This window comes from Oreochromis aureus, linkage group 23, assembly GCF_013358895.1.
Source record: "Oreochromis aureus strain Israel breed Guangdong linkage group 23, ZZ_aureus, whole genome shotgun sequence".
Classification (NCBI taxonomy): domain Eukaryota; kingdom Metazoa; phylum Chordata; class Actinopteri; order Cichliformes; family Cichlidae; genus Oreochromis; species Oreochromis aureus.
This window is the reverse complement of record NC_052963.1, coordinates 17,268,728-17,283,048: the sequence shown is the minus strand read 5'-3', so window position 1 is coordinate 17,283,048 and position 14,321 is coordinate 17,268,728. Positions and strand designations below refer to the sequence as shown.

Here is a 14,321-nt window from a genome sequence, read left to right as displayed (position 1 = left end):
AATAATACTCAGGCAAGCTGTGACATTTAAACAATCCTCAGTTGGCACTGTGGGGTCCAAATGTCACAGCAGAAATCAGACCAGGCAATTTTCTATTGTCGAATTTTCACTGAGAAGAGCGGCACCTGGTGAGGTCTTCTGCTGCTGCAGCCTATCTGTAGGCCAAAGTTTGGCATCTTGTGCATTCAGAGTGGTTGTCTGAGTTACTGTTGCCCTCCTATTAGATCAGTGCAGTCTGACCATTCTCCTCTGACCTCCACAATTTTTCATTTGTGGAAAAATCCCAGTAAATCACCAGTTTCTGGAATGTTCAGCTTGTCTGGCACTGAAATCACCTTTATTCACTATTCTGACGCTTGCTTTGAACTTCAACAGGTCATCTTGACTGTGTATACATGCCTAAATGCATTTATTATTTGGCTGATTAGATATTTCAGTAAAGAGCAATAGAACAGCTGCACCTAATAAAGTGGCCAGTGAGTTTATGTTTAAAATAAAATAGCATATGACTGCAGCAGTGTCAGTGTGTTGCCATCAGATCATCCAGAGAAATGCAATCTGCTTATCAGAGGAATTAAATGGTTAACATATGACAGGAAAGGGGGGAGCAAAAAGAAAGATAGAGACCAATCAGAGTTTGACACGTCATACATTCTGTTTGTACATCATCCCGGTTTCCTTGTATGAAGCTGGTCAGCTAGCTGCTCTGTAGCCGTTGTTAACCAGCGCTTTAACGGTTAAATGCTTTTATTCTGTAGAAGAAAATAAAAGGTAAGTGCCGTGATATATATCAGATGTCTGCACCGACGACATAACGCCATTATCTGTGGTCTGACTCGTATTTATCTCTCGCTAACACTACCTTTGTTTGACCTACAGTAGCAGTTAACCACTCACAGGCATTAGCTTGCTAGCCTAGCCATCTCCAAACCATTTGTAACTCAACTTATCGACATAAGTCATGGCAGCTGAAGTAAAAACGAAACATCTTCTGATACATTTAAGCTGACAGGCAGAGTGGGAAACAGGAGCTTACGCGTAAACGCTTCCCGTGCCACATCATCAGCAATAGCAGATAACTAATGAATTAAACACCTGTATGCCGTGATTTAATAACAGCAAAGTCCCCTTCCACCCTCATTTTAAAGCGTTCCCACTTCTACAAACGCAAACGTGAAGCTTTTAAAGTGTAAAATATAAGCATAACAGTATTGCCTTTCCTGTCATCACATTTACTGGTCAGATTGAGCAAGTGCTGCACGACTGACTGAGCAGTCAGCTCATTGCTGGAAATGACTGTCTTACTGATGTGTACTTGGACATTAGATGATGTTAAACCTGACATGTTTTGCCTTCAGATATCCATCATGGCTTCTCGAGCTGGTCCAAGAGCAACGGGCACAGATGGCAGTGACTTCCAGCACCGGGAGCGGGTCGCCTCTCACTACCAGATGAGGTTCATTTATTTACCATTAGATGAGCAATAATCCCCAAATCCAACTCTTAAGGAATGATTTTTATTTTATTTTTTTAATATTTTCAAGTGCCCAAGTAGTTAAACATTTGTAGTGTTTATCTGGAATCACTTTAGTTTTAATTGGTTTAAAAACTGCAGAGTGTTAACTGAGTGCACAGTCCTGATCATTCAAATCAAATAATAAAACAAGCTTCACTGTTCTTAAGTATTAAACTACTAATTTGAAAGGCTAAAAATAGCAGTACAGCTGTTCTAAAACCAGAATGTCAGTAGTATCTCATTTGGCAAGGTAGTATATCTAATTAGGGTGGTGCCCTGTCTAATTTGGTGATGTGCATAAGCTCCAAAGGGGACACTGCTGCCTCCATTCCTGTTCAGCTCATACATGTCAGACTTTCAGTACAAGTCCAGGTCATGCCTCATACAGAGATACTGATGATTCTGCAGTGGTTGTATGTATTAGTGATCAACCTTTAAAGAAAAAGTTCCGCAGCACATCCTGTCTGACCTGGGACGGGATGTGGTCATTATCTCATCTTGTTTCACAGGTTTTTATTTGTAAAACAACAAATATGACTCTGAGCACAATGTGGGTCAAGGTGATCATTGTAAACTTGAATAAATTCTGAGTAATGCTGCAGGAGAAGTCGTGATTCTTTTGAATCATGGACCCACAGGCCTCTTGCAGTTGCGTAAGCTTATCCTCCTTCTGGATGGACAAGCAAACACGGCCTTTTGAGAAGTACTGTTTCTGAGACATCAGAAGCATTGACCTGCTTAAATAAGTACATAGTTATATCTAAGAGATTCTTCTAACTGAGATAGTGATTGCTATTTGTTGCTATGTAAAGGTTTCTGTGTATAGGAGACCTTGATCCACTAAATTTTGAGTCATTTAAAATCTAACGTCTGATTGGTCTTTCTTTTATTTTTTGTGTTCAGTGTTGCCTTGAAGTCTGAAATCCGTAAGCTCAACATTTTCCATCTGCTGATCTGGGTGCTGATGGCAGCTCAGGTAAGCATTCTTGTGGAGAAGCATGTTTTACGTTCTGTAAAAGTTGAGCCACACAGACTGTTTTCATTTCTTTCTCAGGTGACGGTAAGCCAGCTGAACCTGGTGTCCCACAAGGTGGTGGCCTCTCCATACCAGTGGGAGTACCCCTACTTACTGAGCATAATACCCACAGTCTTCAGCTTCTTGGCACTGCCCCGTAACAACATCAGCTACCTGGTCATCTCCATGATCAGCGCCGGGCTCTTTTGCGTGGCGCCACTGATCTACGGCAGCATGGAGATGTTCCCCGTGGCTCAGCAGCTCTATCGCCACGGCAAATCATACCGTTTCATTTTCGGCTTCAGTGCCGTGTCAGTCATGTACCTGGTGATCGTAATCGCCGTGCAGGTTCACGGCTGGCAGATCTACTATAGTAAGAAGCTGCTGGACCAGTGGTTCACCACCACACAGGAGAAGAAGAAGAAATAAATTCAGCTGAAGCATGCTTAAACTCCAAGGTCAACTAGTTTGAAGGACAAAGAGGATCTTAGAGCCGAATTGCTAAGACCAAGAGACTTTATTGTTGTCCAGCTTGTTTTTTTCTATATTTATATTTGACAGTGATTACATCATTGTTTGAAGAAAATCAGTTCTTGGACAGATTGTAACCGTCACCTTCCCCTCTGTACAGGATTTCTGACATTTCATCATTAACAGCAACAAACTATAAAATGCTTTGTGTACTTCATTACTTTTAAGTACTGAGAAAACGCAAATCACATGCAGTAACATTAAAAAAAATGTTTAAAAAATTAGAAATTGTGGTAAATATTCTGGGATTCGCCACCATATTAGCCACATATTCCTCCAGGTGACTTCGTCCAGTTCTCCAAAATTAAATCAAAGTTGGAGTTGGAGGTTTTCCCACAGTGTGTTGCAGACACACATAAGACATTAACAGATGATTGCCCAAATTAAGTATATGAGGCAGAGTCCCAGAATTCTGTATCACCCCTCCTATTTACAACGATAAAGTTGAAACTTAACTAAAAATGTAAAACAAGACAATTCACACATCACAATAGTTACCTTTACAATAACACAGTCATGAAGACAAAAACAACACATTAGTGTAATTACATAGTTAGAAAAAAAGTTGGTTCAGTGTTTTTTTTTTCCCCACATAACATTTTGCACATCATTATCAAAACATTAGATATTTAAGATCAGAACTCTTACAAAGATTTAAACTTACAAAATTAAGTGTAGATTTGATTAGGGATGCACCACTTGTTACATTTTGGCTCAATATGCCAGGGAAAAAAAAAAAAAATCATTTGATACCTTTCAAAGTACTATCTCTTGATGAGATGGGTAAATATTTTCCACTGCATTAACAAAAGGATTTCACTTGGTGCTAAAATATTAAAAAATTAAAAAACAAAAGAAAAAACAAGATTCCTTTCTAAACGCTAAAAACCTGTAGAGAATAATCACACTGATCCTACTTGATAAAAGTAACAAAAAAATTTGACATAAGTACAATTTTTTTCTTTTTTCTTTTTTTTAAGCATTACACTGTAATGAACAACTCGACATGTTTCACTGAAACAACCACCATCTGCCTTGTTTGGCAAATCATATTTATCATACTCAACTGTCTGACTGACAGTGTTCTTCAGCTTTATTTAAGCATTAACATGTTTTCCTTTCAGGATCTGCCTCACCTGCAGGAAAAAAATAAAATTAGATTTCAGTCAGCAAACAGTGCCATCTGCGATTCCTCCAGCATGTATGTGAAGTGGCACCCTTACCTTTTCCCCAGCAGGACCTTCAGGTACCAGCTGAGACGGCAGCTCATTTTCTAAGTTCCTAACCCCGGGATCGGCTCCCTTTCTCATAAGCAGCTTCACCGCTTCGGCTTGAGTATTGTGATTGGCCAGAGAGCTGACGATGTGCAGCGCTGTGTTTCCACTGAACGTCTGAAAGGAGTGGACAAAACACCACATATTACTGTTTGTGTAGTGTTTATGGACGTAGGTTGGAGCTGTGACAGCTGGGAAACTTTCTCTCTGGTTTCTTGTAAAAGGCAGCAATCCACCGTAAATATATTGTTTATCATGAAACAGGCATACCTTAACATTTACAATGGACAGCATTGTTGGCTGGTCAAGAAAAATCCTCAGCAGCTCCACATTTGCCTCCTCACAAGCCATATGGAGAGAAGTCCGTCCACTTTTCTGATCCTGGAGAGATTAAAAAGTATCTTAAACCAAACCACAAGAGACAGGAAAACCCGAGCAGTTTGGTGTGGAGCAAGACCAAGCTAGCTGAAATGTTCCCCTGAAGTGGTAATACTCACCTTTGTCCCACAGGAGGCGCCCATGTTCAGCAGAATCTTGATACATTCCAAGTACATGCGCTTCCGCTGCCCCAGCTCTGTGGTCATGAATATGCAGGGATTTTGCAGGTTCCTCAGGTCCTTCACAACAGTGTTGTGAGACAAGACGGCCAAATGAAGAGCAGTCAAACCTTCCAGACACAGAAACAAATGACAGAATTTAATCACAAAAAACGCATTTGAGCATCCTAAAGTTTTCAGTCACACAAAAACACACTCACCATCGTAACTGAACACTTCTACATCGATCAGTTCCCTATTTCCTTTTAAGGCCTTCCAGATGCTCTGCGGAAATATGAGTGAGATTAAGAAAATATTCTTAATGCAACTAGACAAAAAAAGCATGACTGCAACACAAAATTGTATTCTGACAAAACGTTATTTGGCCTACATTTGTCACAGTTGCAGGGAACGTGGATCAGAGTCCGGGTTTATTATTAATTTTGGCGCCATGTGATAAGACAAAGGTCTTTGGTACATTTGAGGAAGCAGGCAACGTGTTTCACGTTAACTCTCAGCAATATGCATGTTATACATTAACAAGATGAGTTGTGTATCTCTCTTGTCTTAAGGGCTTGAGATGAAGGCCTCTTTTTTTTATAGTCTTCAAGACAAGACTTAAAGACTAACTGAATTTCTTGTTCTTGAAGACCTGTCATCCAAGAGCCTTCTTTAGTTAAACCTTTAGTGGGTTTGTTATCATGCAACCTTAACTCTTTACCTCTAGAAACCTTACTAGGAGTAACCCTTGAATTTAATGATATATACTGAAGTGTCAGAACTCGTCAATAGGGGTACAGGGGAGGACGTCAAATGTTGTCTTTATGGCAGAACTCTTGTTAACTCTTAACAATGTATGGGACGGGTCAGCAACTCTCAGGACACACTCTAAGGTAGAAACCACACTAGGGGTTAAAAATATGGGACTCCCATCAGCTTTGAAAACTGAAGAATGTCTAGTTGCCAATTTCAGCGCCTACCATGACCACTAGATTACTGATCTACACCGACATCTGTCTCCTGTTTAGGTCATGACATTTGATAATTCTTTGACACTAAACCCTCTGGTTTTGCTGCTCAGAATCAGAAAGTTTTGTTTCCCCTGCTTGTAAGCACTCCATTGAGGAAAGTTGTCCCAATTCTGGCCCTGAGACGCTTAAACATGGCAAGACTGTCATCATCTTTACGACTTGGTGTTGTGGTTTCAGTGAAAACCTTCAGGCTGTATTATGAAAGCTGAATTATGTTTTACAAAAGAAATGAATCCTGCGTTTGGAGTTTAGCCAGCCTTTCTCAATCCCCAGGTATCACCTAAAGCCGTTTTCCATGGGCATGGCTCATTTACTCACAAGGTGTCATTTGCCAGCAGAGCTTCACGCCCTGGATTGGGGCAATAGTGAGACAGGTGTGCCACTCCCATCTCGCTAGGAGATACGGACAGTAAGGCTGCTGTTACTTTGTCCTACTGTTGTATCATGGGAATACTATGCTCTGAACAATCACCTTTTTTAGATCTTAAACTTGTGTGTTTAAGCCTGTTGTTGCTATAGAAACAACCACAAATATTTTTGTTTTTTGCGTCACCAAGAACACCAGATGCCCTTCTGATGCAATCCCAAAGGGATTAGTGCAGGGAATTTTGCTTGTTAGGTAAATGTCTACACTGTATAGCCACTTTGTATTTGATAGCAGCAATTAAAGTTTGAGAATTTTTAAAACTAACTTAAAAATTTTGTGTTGATCCAAAGCAATGCTCTGAAAAGTTGCTAGACAGTATAATCTTGCGCTGCTTAGCAATAGAATGATTTAATTTAGATTAAATTAGTGAATATTTGAAGCTTAAAGAGGTCAACTTTAAGTTTATGCTTTAACTTTTAATCAGCATTTAATATATATATACATATGTAGGTAGGTAGGCAGGTAAATACTGATAGTGATTTCTTACCTGCAAAGTGAGATAGTGGCCTTTCTCAGCACACACATGCAAAGGAGCACGGCCCCAGGAGTCTCTCGTGTTGACCTGAGCTCCGTGAGCCATGAGGTCTTGGACAATTAAGTACTGATTGGTGGCAACCGCGATCTGGAGAGGGCTCTGTGGAAACACAGCTTACAGGTTAATGTGTCTTGATGTATGAAAACCACCATGAATCACGAGCCACTGATTGTTTTTACCTGCCCGTTGTGTTCTTTAATGTCCAGAAAGCCAGATCCGGCCATTTTTGCAGAGAGCACATAAGCCAGAGCACGCAGACCTTTTGCTACTGCTATGTGAAGGAATCTGGTGGAAGGAGTAAAAAGGTCAGCTGCAGCAGAAATCCACAGAAATGCTGTTCATGTGTCAGTGTTGGGGTCAGGCTTACTGTACATTTGTGTGATTTCTAATAATTATTCTGCACTTTTAGCCAAGTAGGCCTGTTAGAGCTATTTTCCATTTGCTCCTCAATGATTTCCACCTCTGTCACCTTCTTTTTTTTTTTGCTAAATTGTTTAACCTAAAAAAACCAACAACTTTCACCTAGTGTTCCTGTGACTGTCAGTTATTCTCTACCTGTTTTCCGCTCCAACCTGTTATCCATTACCTTTGCATATTATAACCATTTAATCATCCTTTTTCCCAACCATTTGAATATTTTGATCCGTTTCAACTGTTTTCTTTTGTCTTTGTAAACTCTTGGCCCAATATGCTTATCTAGCTATTTAAAAATCAATGATCCATTATCTTATTTTCATATTTTTGTGACTTTACCGCGCTATTTAGCCTTCCACTGTTCTGTTACTTTAGCCTGTTTCAGCTGATCAGCCTTGACTTTTAGTACTTTCACCCATGTATGTAGCTTTTTACTTTGAACTAGCTCTGTCTGCCCATATAATTGTATCTCTACTTTTTAGTTTACTATTTAATCTTCTCACCTTGCTCACTTGCTAAGAGGTTACTGCATAAAAACCAGTTTACTAAAAATCTGCATCATGCTATGTTGTAATTGTGTTTGGATTACCTGCAGTTGCAAGCAGCCCTAATTGGGAATTGCTGTCCAGTTATGGTGGAATTGCTAATTTTATGATACTGATCTTTATTCAAGTAACCACTGGTCAGGGTAATGCTTTCGTTCATGCATACATACGTGTCACCATCTGAGTCCTGCATGGACAGCTGCTCTAGGGACATTCCTTCGACTTTGCGTGCCTCCTGCTGTATTTGCCATTCAAACAAGGTCATCCTGGCTTCAGGAGACGGGGTCCTTTGTTCCTGCAGGGGTGGATACTCGAAGCCGTACTGCATTTGTTGATTTATGAGAAACTCTTGTTTCATTGGAGCATTTTCAGGAGCAGCAGTTGGAAACAGGGCGGTGGTATTTTGACTGACAGGCGCTGGAGGGCTTAACTGATGATGATTCACGCCAGTGGGAGAAGTTTCGTATTTTGGAGACATGCGTTTGTGCTCCAAATTGTAGTTGTCCTGTGAGCAGTTCTGTTAATACAAGAGGATCAATGTCAACTTTTACTAGGAATATTAATAACTGACTTGTTATTATTCATAATAAACACCCTCATTTGGGTTGCCTTTACATGCAGACTTTTCTCAACAACTTGTACTTGGCTCTGAATTTTGCGAATTCTTCCTCATACTGGAGGAACTCAAAGCACTGCCATAACTCGAGACTTTACACGCTCATGTGCACCTTTATAAAGAGTTCAGATTAAGCCTTCTATTTGTTCTATTTTCTGTACTTTACTGGTCTACTTGCGCTCGGGGCCGTACCTGTAGATTTTTACGTTTCATCATTAGCATTTGCTTCACGGTTCTCACCGGTGGCGGCTTCACATCAGCAAATGAGCACCCTGTAGGGAAATTAGAAGTTTTACTAGCCTGAACATGAAAGACACACTGTGTCTTTCACTCACTGTAAATATATGCCACCGCATAAAGCATCAGGTATTTATTCTTCAGTGAAAAATAGGAAACAGTGCATTCAGTAAAGGAGTAAAGTTCATTTATCGATAAAAGCTCTCGGTTGATTAGGTAAGCATTTAGTCATGTGGTGTGCTTTAGGCCTGCCACACAAAGTCAACAGTGCGACTAATTTAACATTCGCAAGTTTGTCTGACTTCCCCGTTCCGTGAATCTCAAAAAGAAAACAGGTGGAATAAGGTGTTTGGAGGCAAAACAATGTGTGAGGTTAGAGTTTCATACTTTTCAGAGCGGTGAATGTGTTATCCGATTACTGAAATTACACAAACTCACCTCTGAAACTCGAACTGAAGTGAGCGGCCAGCAGAGTCTGGCCTCCTGAGATTTCAATCCCTCTAGAATCCAGCATGTTTACGGAGTCATTCACTGATTCTCAGCCAGCGTTCTCTGTCAGTTTTCTCTGCTGCTCCCTCCACACACACAACCTGGAGGGTAAACTGCCTATCACAATAAATTTCATGAAAAACAAACAAACAGCAGGTGTGTGATAGTGAAACATGTACAGCTGGCTCACCTTTTTGCTTGTCAACGCAGGATCAGAAACAAGGAACAACTGCAGCACAAAATGCCCCGCAACTGACTTCCTCCTACACAGGGTTACTGAGGTGTGTCTGTTAAGCATTTCACAATAAAGGTTTTACTTTATGCATAAGTGCAAAACATTTATTCCAACTAAATCCAGCTAAATTCTGCTAGTTTTTCTTTGCAGCTCAAGGCAAAAGTCGAGATAAAAACACTGAAAACGAATTTATATGCAAACTAGAAAAATTTGCATTTCCTGCGAAAATGCAGTGTGGATGCTGTAATGCTGAAGCTGTCTGCTGAAACTAGCAGAAAAAGCTGAAAAGTTGCAGAATTTGTAAAAACTTTGCAAAAGCAAAGGAACTTTGCTAAAATGTAGTAACTTAGCAGAACTGCAATATCTTAGAGGAAACATAATACTTGGCAGAAATACAATAGCATAGCAGAACTTAGCAGAAATATTGTAACTTAGCAGAAACACGATAACTTCTCAAAAATGCAAGAATTTAGGAGAAACAGTATAAGGTAACAGAAAGAATATATTTAGCGAAACATTCTTAAACATTACAGAAATACTATGATTTAGAAAAACAGTACAACATAGCAGAAATGCTGCAATTTACCAGAGACACTGTAATTTACTATTAATATTGAAATTTTAAAATAAATACTATGTTTTAGCACAAATACTGTAATTTGACAGAAATACTATCATTTGGCAGAAATACTATGTTTCAGCAGAAATACTCTGGTTTAGCACAAATATTATAACATAGCAGTAATACAATTATATAGCAGAAATGCTATATTTAGAAAGAAAAATATAATATAGTAGAAATACTATGATTTAGCAGAAATACTATGATTGAGCAGAAGTACTAAGATGTAGTAAAAGTACTTTGATTTAACAGAAATACAATTATGGAGGAGTAATACTTTAAAATGGGAGAAATATTGATACACACACACACACACACAGAGCCTAAAGGGAACAGTATTTGTGTCATGGAGTAACAAGAATCTGAGGTCCATATTAGAAAAGCTGGTAAAATCATAAAAGTTTGCAGAATGGTAATAAATGATGAGTATGAATTAGTGGTCTGTGATAGTGTATTAATTTGTAGGGAAAAAAAACATGTTGCCCAAGGTGTAATTGAACCCACGACCTTTGGGTTGCAGACCTGTGTCATTACCAACTGCGCCACTGGGAAAGAGAGCGAGTGCCTGGAAAACAGGGTGATGAGCAGTCAGAATTAGATTGCGGTGACAGGCGAAAAAACGCTGTTTTTGGAGTTACAAAACGTCGTGTAACTCAAAAACTAGGTGGACTAGAAGCATAATTCTTGTACTGGGTGAATCAGCGTACTTTTCGTGTACTTTGACTGTGATTTGCATTGCTCTTTGTACATCTGTCGCTGAGATATGACGAGAGAAGAAACTGCAGACCTCAGATATGATTGGCTGGCTGGGAAGCCGTGCAGGCCCTGATATGTAAATTTTATATGTATCAGTCCTCACAGAGGATTAGCTGCCTGGGGACCTGGCAGAAATATATACAAATAGTATGATTAAGCATAAATACTACATTTAGTAGAAATACTATGTTTTAGCACAAATACTATAAAATGGCAGAAATACTATAATTAAGCAGAAATACTATATTTGGCAGAAACACTATATTTAGTACAAATCTTATGAAATAGCAGAAATAATATGATTTAGCAGAAATGCTGTATTTGGCACAAATCTCATAAAATAGCAGAAATAGTATGATTTAGCAGAAATCCTGTATTTAGCACAAATACTGAAAAGCAGCAGAAATGCTATGACTTAGCACAACAGTAATAACTTATAGAAAAATTGGAAAAGCAAAATGGACAGCTGGAAAAATCCTGAACATGCTAAGGGTCCCTCAAATCTAATTGTTAATTGAAAAAAAAAAAAAAAAATCAGCAAAAAAGTATAACAGTCACACAATCACAAATATGGGCACATATGGAAACACACATGCACAGAGAGACACACACAGGACCAAATTCAGTCAACCAGTCTAAATATATTGAATTTAAGTGATATAATAAGATGCTCCCATCAAAAGGCTCTCTCTCTTGCTCTCTCTCTCTCTCTCACACACACACACACACACACACACACACACACAGCCTAAAGGGAACAGTATTTGTGCCATGGAGTGTTAACAAGAATCTGAGGTCCATGTTAGAAAAGCTGGTAAAATCATAAAAGGTTGCAGAATTGTAATAAATGATGAATATGAATTAGTGGTCTGTGATAGTGTATTAATTTGTAGGGAAAAAACACATGTTGCCCAAGGTGTAATTGAACCCACGACCTTTGGGTTGCAGACCTGTGTCATTACCAACTGCGCCACTGGGAAAGAGAGCGGCGCCTGGAAAACAGGGTGATGAGCAGTCAGAATCAGATTGCGGTGAGAGGCGAAAACGCCGTTTTGCAGTTACAAAACGTCGTGTAACTCAAAAACTCGGTGGACTAGAAGCATAATTCTTGTACTGGGTGAATCAGCGTACTTTCGTGTACTTTGACTGTGATTTGCATTGCTCTTTGTACATCTGTCGCTGAGATATGACGAGAGAAGAAAGGGCAGACCCCAGATATGATTGGCTGGCTGGGAAGCCGTGCAGGCCCTGATATGTATTTGTATGTATCAGTCCTCACAGAGGATTAGCTGCCTGGGGACCTGGCAGAAATATATAGAAATAGTATGATTAAGCATAAATACTACATTTTTAGAAAAACTATATTAAGCACAAATCCTATAAAAAGCAGAAATACTATATTAAGCAATATAAATATCCTCTAAAAATCCTATAAAAAGCAGTAAAACTGTACTATGATTTGGTAGAAAACCCTAATTAATCAAAAATACTAAATTTGGCAGAAATAGCAGAAACACTATATTTAGCACAAATCTTATGAAATAGCAGAAAGAGTATGATTTAGCAGAAATGCTGTATTTAGCACAAATCTTATGAAATAGCAGACATAGTATGATTTTGCAGAAATGCTGTATTTAGCACAAATACTGAAAAGCAGCAGAAATGCTATGACTCAACACAATAGTAATAACTTAAAAAAGAAAAGGAAAATGGACAGCTGAAAGAATCCTGAACATGCTAAGGGTCCCTCAAATGTAATTGTTAAATGAAAAAAATCAGCAAAAAAAAGTATAACAGTGACACAATCACAAATATGGACACATATGGAAACACACATGCACAGAGAGACACACACAGGATCAAATTCAGTCAACCAGTCTAAATATATTGAATTTAAATCATATAATAAGATGCTCCCATAAAACTCTCTCTCGCCTCCCTTTCTCTCTCTCTGTCACACACACACACACACACACACACACAAACAGGAGAGAAAATCAAGTTTCTAGGTCAGTCAAGCAGCCTGGGAGCTGCTAAATTTGAATCCACCAATCAGAGAGGCTGTGTACTTTTTCCGCCAAAACAGGTGCAGCCGTTTTACACACTCAGCACAGAGAGAGACAGGATTTCTGCAGTGTATTTCTCATAGTGAGGATTCCTCTCAAACAAATGGCCATAATTTCCTAACCGTAGGGGCTAGAACGGTCATTCTTACACCGTTTTGTTCAGAAGAGATGGGGAATCTTACAGTGTGGACAATTTATCATTAAAATATGAATTATTGAAGATATTTGACTTCTAATGCACCATAACTGAGTAGAGGCAAGCGAAAACTGCCTTGACTTGCCCTCAAACAACGCTTTCTAACTCTAAATCTATTTGGAGTATAGATATCATTCTTTCACCGTAAGAGACAGCAGGCTTTGGTGAACAGTCATGGAAATTTTCAGGTCTCTGTGGAAATCTATCAAAAACATATGACGAGAGAAAAAAAGTGCCTCATTTCCAGAGTTTGAAATCTGAAGAAATCTGAGCGAGGACAAATTTCCTACCCTCAAACAAGTCTAACTCATTTCAGAACGGTAATAGGTGAGAAAAAAATTCTTGAATTGTGAGCGTCAGGAGTGTCTGAAGATATCACGGGACAAGCCTCATGTTTTAACTTCGCCGTTAAGGAGATATGACGATTCGAATATGCCTCTCATTACAGAAATCAAGCGATGATTTTGAACAAGCTCTCCATTGACTTTCTATGGAGAGTTTTGCGACTTTTGTGTTGGTCTGAGGAGATTTGCCAAAATTCTATAAATCTGACAACAATGATGGTGACATTTTCTGAAAGCCAGCAAAAATACCTACATTTTGATGTATAATTTGTGTGGGTTGAGTGAAAATTGAGCGAGTAACAAGAAGTTGTTCGGACATGAAGAGAAAATTGCCAAAGGTACAGTGGCTCACTTAGAACCAACTGCATAGCAACCATAACAACGCATGTATTTTGTGAAAAATCACAAAGATGAAACTCAAAACTTAAAGAGGGATAAGATGAAAACGGTAACAGATATGAAAAAGCTGAATCATTCATGAATAGCCCAATAATTTGTGAACATTTTAAAATTTGAATGGTTGTTCTAGGCGAAAGTATGAGAAAGTAGTTAAGTTTCAAAAATGAGTAAGTTTTAGCAGAATTTTGGAAGTTTTCCATTCATTTCAATGGGACAAAAAATTGCATAAAAAGCTTAATATTTTAAAAAGTATAACAGCAAAAAATACCAAAAGTCATAGCACACTTTAGCAGAAATAGCAGAATAGTTTAAAATTTGAACGGTGAAAATAGCACAAAAATTGTTGAAGTAGTTAAACAGCAAAAAACGTACGGAAGCAACTTGAAGAATAATAATAATAACTAGAAGCATAATTCTTGTACTGGGTGAATCAGCGTACTTTCGTGTACTTTGACTGTGATTTGCATTGCTCTTTGTACATCTGTCGCTGAGATATGACGAGAGAAGAAAGGGCAGACCTCAGATATGATTGGCTGG

At 38.9% G+C, this 14,321-nt stretch overlaps 2 protein-coding genes across 8 annotated transcripts in view; one reads left to right on the top strand and one right to left on the bottom strand.

The window, feature by feature from the left end:
* The first annotated feature begins 616 nt into the window (after positions 1-616).
* Positions 617-3,219, top strand: jagn1b (jagunal homolog 1b). The gene is made up of 4 exons (XM_031729611.2): positions 617-771; positions 1,359-1,456; positions 2,420-2,492; positions 2,571-3,219. Exons 2-4 carry the CDS (start codon positions 1,368-1,370, stop codon positions 2,958-2,960), a joined length of 552 nt encoding a protein of 183 aa, XP_031585471.1. The 5' UTR covers positions 617-771; positions 1,359-1,367; the 3' UTR covers positions 2,961-3,219.
* Positions 3,030-14,321, bottom strand: part of nfkbiz (nuclear factor of kappa light polypeptide gene enhancer in B-cells inhibitor, zeta) — a 41,340-nt gene continuing 30,048 nt past the window's right edge. For 2 of the 7 annotated variants that reach the window (XM_039607153.1, XM_039607152.1), the window contains exons 2-12: positions 9,357-9,453; positions 9,116-9,283; positions 8,633-8,712; positions 7,995-8,341; positions 7,045-7,150; positions 6,818-6,964; positions 5,094-5,157; positions 4,834-5,003; positions 4,607-4,717; positions 4,286-4,453; positions 3,030-4,198 (exon numbers count right to left, since the gene is read on the bottom strand). In XM_039607153.1, coding sequence (XP_039463087.1) covers positions 4,160-4,198; positions 4,286-4,453; positions 4,607-4,717; positions 4,834-5,003; positions 5,094-5,157; positions 6,818-6,964; positions 7,045-7,150; positions 7,995-8,341; positions 8,633-8,712; positions 9,116-9,191 — 1,308 coding nt within the window. In that variant the 5' untranslated portion in view covers positions 9,192-9,283; positions 9,357-9,453 and the 3' untranslated portion in view covers positions 3,030-4,159. Of the gene's footprint in view, positions 4,199-4,285; positions 4,454-4,606; positions 4,718-4,833; positions 5,004-5,093; positions 5,158-6,817; positions 6,965-7,044; positions 7,151-7,994; positions 8,342-8,632; positions 8,713-9,115; positions 9,690-14,321 lie in introns of those variants that run through there. The other 5 variants (XM_039607155.1, XM_039607149.1, XM_039607154.1 and 2 more) reach the window with 5 other exon arrangements.

What these genes read in the sequence shown, in the direction of transcription:
- jagn1b (XM_031729611.2), top strand. Translation starts at nt 1,368, where the DNA reads ATGGCTTCTCGAGCTGGTCCAAGAGCAACGGGCACAGATGGCAGTGAC. An exon ending in GCCTCTCACTACCAGATGAG is followed by an intron (nt 1,457 to 2,419) that starts GTTCATTTATTT and finishes TTTTGTGTTCAG; the next exon opens with TGTTGCCTTGAAGTCTGAAA. An exon ending in GGGTGCTGATGGCAGCTCAG is followed by an intron (nt 2,493 to 2,570) that starts GTAAGCATTCTT and finishes TTTCTTTCTCAG; the next exon opens with GTGACGGTAAGCCAGCTGAA.